This window comes from Heliconius melpomene, chromosome 13, assembly GCF_056956725.1.
Source record: "Heliconius melpomene rosina isolate 202511_hmr_F chromosome 13, ASM5695672v1, whole genome shotgun sequence".
In the NCBI taxonomy this organism is placed as follows: Eukaryota; Metazoa; Arthropoda; class Insecta; order Lepidoptera; family Nymphalidae; genus Heliconius; species Heliconius melpomene.
In genome coordinates, this window is record NC_140401.1 from 12,322,614 (window position 1) to 12,333,214 (window position 10,601).

Consider the following 10,601-nt stretch of genomic DNA (forward strand, 5'->3'; position numbering starts at 1 on the left):
AAATATACAGCTACGCTCTTTTTCCCTTAGCAGGATAGGGAGAGGAAACCCAGTAGCAAGACATAATCATAAATATTACAAATTCATATAATAATAAATATTACAACGTTTAATTATACATCCTCATATATTTTTAATAAATTAAGCCTTCTTAAGCAATTTCTATCCACTTTACCTCGAGCGAAAATAATTCTAATGCCGGAGACGTGAATAATTTACATAAAACTTTTTTTTCTAAAAGCGAATTCAGATGAAAGATAAAGACGATGAAGGGAACACCTCTTTATTATTTTTCCCTTTTTCGTTCGTTTTTTACGTAAAAATAAATTGATGTGTAAATATTTTTTATGGACTTGAGCGAGAACGGTCGTGTGTTTCTTACATTACACTCATTTGCTGGAGCCATTTAAATTACTATTACAGAAACCTTCACTCTGTAGAAAAAAATATCTTAATTTTTTTCGTTATGAATTTTTAGAAAAGTCTGATAACTGACTTTAGTTTCTATATCTATTTTAAAAAAAAAACTGTTTAATAAAAGATTGCTATAGGTAGATTTGGTTGCTATAAATATAACAAACGACGTCCAGTGTGGCACTCCAATTCTAAAAGTTGTTTTTTAAGCGTTTCATAGTTTGAAAGCTTTATTGATTTACTAATTAGTTCTATTTCTAAAAGTCTATGTATTGCTTAAAAAAGGTTTCCTATATATAGATTTGGTTTATAACAAAAGGCGCCCAGCTTGGGACTCCGGCTCGTAATATTTTAAATTCAAAACAAATTCGAAACGTCGTACTTAAATGTTTTACCGTCGGAAATCGAACCCACTCAAGTATCGTTCGGGGGAAGAATGTTTGATGTGAAACGTTTAACTGTACCAAGTGACCACTTACGTTGATGGTCCTCTAAAAAAGGTAGCTCTCGTTTTTGTCAACATACAGGGTGTTACGCTTGGCTAAATAACGCTTTTTGATAGAAAATGTTATATAGAATTATGCTCTTTGTAATTTTGAGGATAAAAGTCTATGTAAAAGGACTATACAGTATGCTTATTTATCCATAATTATAATGATGATGATATCGAGTTTAAAGCTTGGCATAACATTAATTAGTGATTTATGTGTAGTAATGTATGTGATTACTGGTTACTCAAATTTAATATACGCGACTATTGATTACTAAATGTAGGTATGTAATTTTAGAAATTTTAATTAATCTCTAAAGATTTCACGTTGTGTTGTTAATTTCATCTATCGATTTAAAATAATTTAAATTTTATTTTAAATTCAATCTGTGATTGATTGGCGCAGACTGAAAATGATGTTTTCGTCGAATCATTAGAATTTAAACTATTATGTTTTGATAGTTTATACAAACAATTGCAAAATAATTAATTATTAAATCTATTGGGTACCGAAGTTGCTGCGTGCGATACATTCAATATTTGCGAAAAAAAATCTACTTCGCACTGTATCCACAACTGGATAGGCAGAGAGAACCTAGTGTTAAGAGATTTCATTCCCCACTTTCCTCTGAAGTTATCGAGGCATTGCGTGTTTAATGGCGGAACTCAACGGTTTTGCCTTGCTACCAGAGCGAAGAAATGGACATATTAATAAATAATAAGTCATTTAACCGAGTGGGCACAGAACCCACAACTGCCGCGTTACTGTAAGACCCTCGAACCTCTACGCCATAATTGGACCGAAAAATAAACAATTATAATTTTAAAAATATTCAATAATTCATTAAAAGTAATTAACACTTCGCACACGGTTTGATACATTTGGTTAGTTCAAAGTGAGCAGACGATGTTTCGTCGGTAACACAAAGCGTCGCTGGCGGCCACAATTACACTTGTTAGGGAGCAAGGGCAATCAAAGAGGCTGTGACCTATATATGGACGTTAATTACTTGCACGTTGTATTGGTTTCCTAATTACTAAACACATAATTAGATAATTTTTTGTTTGGCAGACTTACTAGTCTGCTTTACCCGTTAAATCTCAGAAACCGTCCATGAGGTGCAGGTTCAAAGCATGCTACGTGTAATTTTTCATATGCTTTCTAAAATAATTATAATTTATAATTAATTAAATATAATATATTTTTTATTATAACACTTTAAACAGGTTTAATAATTACTTTCATTTACCCGTAATCCCGCATGCCGTTCACTCAATGCGCGATATCTCGAAAATGAAGTAGAAAATGGGAAACTGTTTCATTTATTTGTTTTACTGACAAAAGAGAGTTCATTATATATATATAATTCATTTATTTAGCAATGGTCGCCCGCAACTATGTTTGCATATCCATAAAACTTCTATTTACTACCCGTTATCATTAACATTTAGAGCCAAGAATTTGAAACATTGATTATGTTGAATTTAACTCAACGCTTTATTTTAAGGAACGGGAAAAGTAAATAATTATTCCTCCAAGTGGCAACACCTTTCCCGTTTACTGCCAGAAGTCATCCTGCGCTGGAACAGTCTCTATTATCAATAATTATATAATATGTCAACGAAAACTGCCGACCATTACAAACAAATTAATGTGACATTTCCATATTTTTTTTTTTCATTAACTTTAGCTGGTCCTTCAGCAGATGTTCGAATACTTCAATTTTTATATGACAACAGGAAATTTCAATCACGCTGAGTAACTTTTCTTAAGGCAACATTTTATTATTTCTTTTGTTTTAGCTGCGCTATTTTGGTTCATCACCAGATGTCTTGATCTTTAATTTTAATGTGTCAATGTCAAACTTTTGCAAAGACGGTATCGCTATTACCCGACTACAGCGAAGCCCAAAAGGAGAGTTATGTTTGAGCACGTATGTATGAGGGTACATATGTCCGTTCGTTTGTTCCCTTATAAGTGTTAAATCAGTGAACCGATTTTGATAAATGTTCTTAGCAGTTCAGAAAATATGCATGTACAAATAGGCAAACGGACAGACAAACAAAAATCTAAAAAATATATAGATTCACATTCTCTAATAAAATAAAAATACAGTAACTATATTTGTATATAATGTACAGAAATATTTTATTCCCGTTTTAATATGGTTGGTATACATAACAGTACAGTAATTTGAAACGACAATAGAATGTGTATATTAACCTTTGAACTGTCAATTAACTTGAGATCTTCGTTGATTGACGATTCAAAATCATAATTTAGCGCCAAACAGAATGGAAAAGACAAAACAATTGATTATCATCAACAATTATTTAATATTTTCACAATTCACTTAACAATAAACACTTATAACAAATAATCAATTTATTACACATTTATAATACTTTAACAAATTGTTGTATTAGTCGTCTTATTTAACCTAAACAAACTTTTGTCGACACTAAAAATTATATCATTATTGTTATCAAACGTCATTGCACCTATAACTGGTATATGCATTACTTTAACAATTGTCGATTCTGTTAATTTTGGTCCAATTATCACTTTATAAACACCATCTACCCACCAAGCATATATATCGTCATTTCTATCGACTGCGAGACCTCTGAAAAACCTATTCTTTGAAAGAGATACCACTTCAGTCTTGTAACTTGCGAACAAACCATACGTACCTAAGAATACGATAATATTGTACTTGTTGATAACAAAATTCGTGATAGCCATAACATCAAGTAAAACATCGAACTCATCACCTTTCTTCTTAACTACTTTAAACTCACCCTTTCTAACAAAGTACACATGGCCCTTATAAAATAAGCTTATAATTACATCACCTCTAGAACTATACGGCGAGAGTCTGTTAGCATTGACATCAAATTGGTAAACTCCATCGCTCCCTCCTAAATAAACAAAAGAATTATCTTGATCCAAGTCAAAAGTACCAAAATTTAACATTTGCTTGCCTCCAGACATAATAGTAGTGTTTACTGGATTGTCCATATTAACGAAACCTATTTTATAGTATTCATCATCTTCAAAAGCTGGAACGAAGCTAAAATACAAAGTATTCGTTGATCTTAGTATTCCTAGTTTGGTTATAACTACATTATTACCAAAAGGAGCCTCAATGTCGAAGAGGTAAGACACATTGTAACAAGAGTCTCCATCGCCTCTTATGCAGGTTGTACAGTTTTCCAATTCTTGAGATGTTACCGTTGCGATAATAAAGAGAAGGATGATTAAAATCATGGCGGTCATCTGAAAAGATAAAAATGTTAAATATTATTTTAATTCGTTGTTTGTGGTTCGATTTCCACTCGGGGATATGAATTGTTTTAATTTCTTGGTTATCGTAAAAAGACAAAGTACTCAACACGAATGTCTCGAAAATCAGACGAAAAGTGAGTCTCTTAACATAAGGTTCCCTCTGCCTATATACAGAATACAGCGTGAACCTACATACTACATAAAACATTTTATATTTTAATCATTAATGATTTTTATACAACGACCGTCAGATATAATTATTTTCTTAATTAAAGTAGAATTTGTATCATTTTCGATGGTATTCATTATTTTTAACCTATATTTTGAAGCTTGTTCCATTCTTACGGTGTCGTCAGTCAAAAAATATCATAATTAAATTAAACAAATTAATTTAATTAAAAAGTCTCTTTTACAGTCACATTTTGTGCCTCATTTATATTAATTTATATAGATAATTAAGTCCAAAATATGAAAATTTAATTCGGTACGTGCGTTACGGGATCTACAAACGAAAAATTCAATTTAAGTCAGCAATATTTCTAAGCTCCTTATCATCTTTTATCTAAGGTAGGATCGCCTAATTCTGTCCCACTTTCATCTTAATGTTAATTAAATCTGCTTAAAGAAGTTTTCGACGGACCTGTTTTGGCACAAAATCTGTATATTGGGTTCAAGACAAGTACTAACAATTACATGTGATATTTATTGTTATGCGTATATATGTTATTATATTTGTATTATTTATAAATTTAAATCAATCGACTATTGTTATAAAGCTGAATAGTTTGTTCGTTTGAACGCTTTAATCTTAGTAACTAATAGTTCGAATTGAAATTTCAAAACGAAGATAAAAAAAAGAGATCTCTGCCATGTGTAATATATACAAAACTATCATCGTGCCGATTATCGTTTTAGTTAACGGCTTAACAGCTACAAGCCTTGACCAAGCCTGGATCAAGAACAGGATGTAGAAGGTAGGTGGGGTAGGTAAGGTAAGGTATTTTATCCCTATAGAGGGATGAGGCATGGTTATAGAACCATAGCCATCGATTGCCTGGATCCTTGTCCCGACATCGGAAGACTTTTGTGGTCATATTTTTAATCGTATTTTTTTAAACGCATACTAGTTACAACATTTACATAACAACAAACAAAGGCGTCTATATAATTAAAACTTATAGCTATATTAACTTAAACAGGTTGTTACTAAGTTGAAATTCACAACCGCATCCCATTCGTTTATCTTCGATTTCAAAGAGCACTATTGTGTAAAATTTCAATTCGATGGGTTAAGATAACCCCATTGTCTTTGATAATAAGCCCTTCAGAATAGGGCAATGCTTAAAGTACGATAAGTATAATATATCCATAATTATAATCAAAGTTACAGGCCGTCATGGCGCAGCGACACACAGCTTCAGTAAACGTGAGGGTTATGGTTCGATTGTCACTCAGGTGAACTAATTATTTTCATTTTCTTGCTCTTGGTATGTCAAAAATTAGGCGGTGCTTAGTGAATGGAGTGCCTTAACACTCGGTTACACTACGATTCAATGCGATAAAAATTTAAATTAAGACTAAATTCTCGAGGCATTCTTCAAGAATTTGACAAAACTGGGAAACGGAATGTCTTAACACTAGGTTCTTTCTGCCCACCTCGCTATACATGTAATTCAGCGCAAATACCGAAATACATAATAAATTTAATATATTACATATAATTATGTTGCTATCCTTTGGTATGTTTACGCCAACTTAAGCATCTGGGACAAGTTGAATCAATACATGAACGACCTTTTTAAATATAGTATTTTTATACTTGTAAATATTTGTATGTTAGTAAAACCAACGCCTACGCCTATACCCATGTAGACCTTTCTATGGAACCTCATTTGGTTAAGTGAATTGTGACATAATCAATACTAAATACGAAGATAACAATGGTCTCGACCATTCTGGCGCATTGGGACAGTTTATGACTAAACGCGGCAGTTATAGGTTCGTTCGCATTCAGGGGACGTTACGATGCCTCTCTTTGCATAAAACATTACATTCAATTAAATAAGCAAGAAATAAGCGCGATATTACTTAATAAATCAGCATTAATGTCAAATAGGTCGCTGTACTCATTAACCAACTTGCAAAGTCTAGGAGAGGAAGAGGGTTGTGGAAGGGAGAGATTTTATTTTATAATAAAATGGGGACCCTTATGGGAACCTCATTGGAAGAGGTGTAACTATATTCAACTACACCGCAACTTATATTTCCTATAAAACTTTTATTTTCTCCGAAACTTAAACCTAATAATCTTCGTACCCCATAGGGATGTCCGAGATACTTCACGTATTATTTCGTGTACTTTACATGCGGTCCTCCAGACGTTTACATTTTTTTCTATCTATACTAATATAATAAAGCGGAAGAGTTTGTTTGTTTGTTTGTTTGTTTGTTTGTTTGTTTGTTTGTTTGTTTGAACGCTAAGATCTCTGGATCTACTGGTCCGATTTTCATTGTTTTTGTTTTGTATGAAAGCTGCATTCTTCAGAAGTGCTATAGGCTATATAACATTACATTACACATATATACTAATATATTTTAAAGTACATTCTAATTTGACATGCAATTTATTCTGCCATGTTAATAACAACCGTCGTTGCTACGCGACCGCTACCGCGACGTTTTGATATTCATCCTTATGAAAATAAATATAATAGTCACTTTTAGCATTTTATCTAGATTGAAATTATAGTTTACTGTATAACATACTAATAAATAATTAAGGAGATGTCACTGATTCCAAATCACCTAGCCACCTAGCGGGCGGCACAGTGTGAGTATGACCGACGCGAACGGGCAGATGACGTTGACGGTTTTATAAATTTTCATACATTTTCGAACTTTATTTGTTGTTTATAATTAATTTAAAATACACTTTGATTCTCTTCTTATTTTATTTGATATTGCCCGCTAAAATTATCCTACTTAATAGAGAGAAATGTTTAGTTATTTCGTAGAGTCGATATCTATGCACGCACGTACGGAAAACTTTAGGTACTTTTTCTAATATTAACAATACCTATCCTTTAGTTACTTTTAATCCTTTTGTTAGTTCATTTCAATAACTCAGATATTTTTTTCTAATAATGTGTATCTACTTATTATTCTTTTTGATTATTTGAGCTTATATTTTCTTACTAATTCTATTGAGAATTGAAAATAATTTCATGAATATATTTAATAAATATTCTTATAGTTGAAGCAGGCGTAGCCGCGTCCGGGTCCACTAGTGTATAGATAAAATTATGCTATAATTCCTTTATTCAACATAGTTTTATATTTTTTAGTAAATATTAAAATGGGAAAGTAAACAATGTGACCGACCTGAAGCTAGGTGTTTTTGAATTTATACGCACTGTTCAATGGAGAAGAAAATAATCAAAAGTAAGATAAAATTCTAAAATCAAATTTGCGCAGCCATCTACGGCTAACTTTAGGACGGCCACGACTCGTCGACCGCACTACTGTACATACTCTTATCGTTATTGTGTTATATCACAGTTGCTCCCGTGAGTTTTGTAGCTTAAAGTTTTTAAAGCACAGAATATGTTCGTTACATATTTCAAGAGGTGAATGGATAGTGTTTAAAAGTTAAGGTAAATTTGCGCTGAGATTTTCCTTTTAAGAGATTGTAATTAAAAATCTGTCGTAATGTGAAAAGTAAAAAAATGTAGAAAAAGTTTTTTTATCTCTACATAGAAGTGTAAACCAAGAATAGCGAAATAAAGAAGTTGTGGTCGTCGATTCAATGTCAATGTTTTAACACTTTAGGCAAAAAAAATCTTAAATTTGGTCACCTTTCTTGATTTTCACGATTTTTACACACTTTAAATAGGAATAGAAATTCTTTAGTAGATCATATCGTATTTTAGCATCTAAAATTCAAATGCTTAATAAGGCCAAATTTTTATCATCATAGAAATACTTAGCTAAATCCACTTTGTTACTTATACTATAATCTTAGTAAAAACTCACCAATTCTGGTCATCCAGGTACATGTTGCCACGCGTCGCGCTATGACGGAGGGAAGGCCATGACTAGAACAAGCAGTGTACCATGAAACATTATATCACGCTCAATGAACAGAATGACTCATTATCATGAAACAACGTGGGGCTGTGTAAACAAATATATTTAGGTATTCGATTATACGGAAGGGATTGCAGATTCGATATATGGTTTGGGTATTTCTGGGTGTTATCCAGTGGTTATGAGTAATTCGCCAATTTTTCAAAAATTATATATTTATATATCAGCTTCACGCTGAATCCCGCACACAACAGAGTAGGCAAAGGGAAGCTAGTGCGAAGACACTCCGTTCCCCACTTTCCGCTGAATTCTGGAGGCATTACGTGTTGAGTGGCCGAACTCAACGCCGCACTCTGCCTCAAGCCTATAAAAAAACCTATAATTTATATGCGGTAGTAGTTAACGAATGATTCTCTAATATTATTGGCATTTAATAATTGTTAAAACGTTTATTAGTCAACAAACAAATTACAGATTTAGTACAAAATATATACCTACATATAAAGAACAAATTACAAGCACGAATGCATTTTTCAAAAATTTAAAAGACGCAGGTTTGATGAATTGATTATTTCATGAATTAGCTTTTGTAATAAAAATATATTGGGTATACGTTACTCCATATAATGAAAAAAATCTTATTCTTCTTCTACCTGACCTGGAGACTACCTGCAAGAACCACTTATACCACGGATAACGGCCACGGACGAACGGACCACGGATATTATTCTTAGGTCGATAAGGAACGTGGCCCAACTATCTCACGAGACTCTAAACAGATATTCCAAAAAAAAAAACCAAACTGATTCAAACCCACAAACATCGCGTTTCCAAATACGTTCCGGCTCGAACACGATCCGTGAAATAATCATTACAATAAATTACGTAAAAGTAAGTTTAATTTGGGATATAAAATACACGTTACTTTGATATTCAGCGAAATATGTGTAACAGCAAAAACAAAAATATGATTAATTTAATTATTTTTGATTATATAATTCCTGTAACAAATTTAATTAATATAAAGTTGATTAAATTTATTTTATTAATGCATACCTTTCAAAGCGAATAATTGTAGTGAACTATGAGATTTTGTATTTATTGTATTTAAATTTAATTAATTTACAATGTTTATTATATATTTTAAGTATTATTCTTTTTGTTTTCTATATATTACCTATGGTAAATGAAATACTTAAGCAAGTAATTGATAAGATAAAAAAGATTTACATAAAAAAAAGTTATTTATTCGTTATATTTAAACTTATTTTAATACATTCAAGCTTCTGTTACTCAATTACATTTAAATTGATTTCAAAAATCCGTTTAAACCTAGTTGACGTGTTAATTTCTATTTCGTTACATTGTCCTCGGGAAGCTAATGAATATTAAATAATTTGTGTTAATATATACAATATTTTGTTTTCCTTGAGCCCAGATCTGAAATTCACGCCGTTGTTGACTCTAGCATCGTTATAGTGTAAACAAGATAGTATAATGTACTAAATATACACTAAAGCATTACTTCACAGCCCCTAAAAACCCTCATAAGCCTTCTCCAAACCATGAAACGGGATCAAAGGGCTCATTTATGAATAAGAAAAGAGAAAATTACAAGATACGACTTCTTAGTTAAGATGTGTAACGCCGAAATTGTTTAAATTTTTATCAATGCGTTCAGAATATAGTCAGGTTTTTAAGTTAGGTGACAGGTTTTTAAATCAAGTGATAATTAGGTACGAAGAAGAAACCTAGTGTTTCCCACGTTCTGTCCCATCTAAGGAAATGGAAATTATTCTTTTCTTTACCTGAGAATCGAGCCCACAACCATCACCATTAGAGTCACACGCAAGTGTCACTGCGCCACAACGAACTCTAGTGTAACTCCTATATAATATATTTAATAAATAACAATAAAAATAATAAGAGAAATTAGGACTTATTTATTTCTACTTTCGTACACTCAATAACGTACGAGTGTAATGAACGAATACCAACCGCATTCCCTTCAATCGCCACTAGTATGTGAGCTGGAATGTAGCAGTCATCCACGTAGGCGAAGTAGGCCAGACTAGTTCGTTTTAAACTAATAAATTTTATGTTATTTTTATTCTTCTTAAATGTATAAGATTTGATCTCCTATTTTAGTCATATTTTTCTGACTGTAAAAAACTGATTTAGTGTTTTCATGCTTAAAAACGAAATATTAAAAAATTCTGAGATTGTGGACAAAACTTGCTTGTTTCAGCTAAATAACGTTACTCTGAACAAAAAAATATAAAAAAAAAAACTAACTAATTACTATCAAATCTATAGCACAGT

General features: G+C 31.9%; 1 protein-coding gene across 2 annotated transcripts; it reads right to left on the reverse strand.

Annotated features, from left to right (window-relative positions):
* Positions 1-3,221: 3,221 nt before the first annotated feature.
* LOC146532990 (uncharacterized) lies at positions 3,222-10,153 on the reverse strand. Of its 2 annotated transcripts, XM_085196577.1 has the most exons (3): positions 10,088-10,153; positions 8,226-8,287; positions 4,035-4,184 (listed from the first exon to the last, which is right to left on the reverse strand). In XM_085196577.1, the coding sequence occupies exons 1-3, from the start codon at positions 10,114-10,116 to the stop codon at positions 4,051-4,053; spliced, it is 225 nt and encodes a 74-aa protein (XP_085052703.1). In that variant the 5' UTR covers positions 10,117-10,153; the 3' UTR covers positions 4,035-4,050. The 2 variants fall into 2 exon arrangements, with proteins under 2 accessions (XP_085052701.1, XP_085052703.1); XM_085196575.1 differs by lacking the exon at positions 10,088-10,153 and having other exon boundaries at positions 3,222-4,184; positions 8,226-8,293.
* Positions 10,154-10,601: the final 448 nt, after the last annotated feature.

Coding starts and splice junctions, on each gene's coding strand:
- LOC146532990 (XM_085196575.1), bottom strand. CDS start 4,184: ATGACCGCCATGATTTTAATCATCCTTCTCTTTATTATCGCAACGGTA.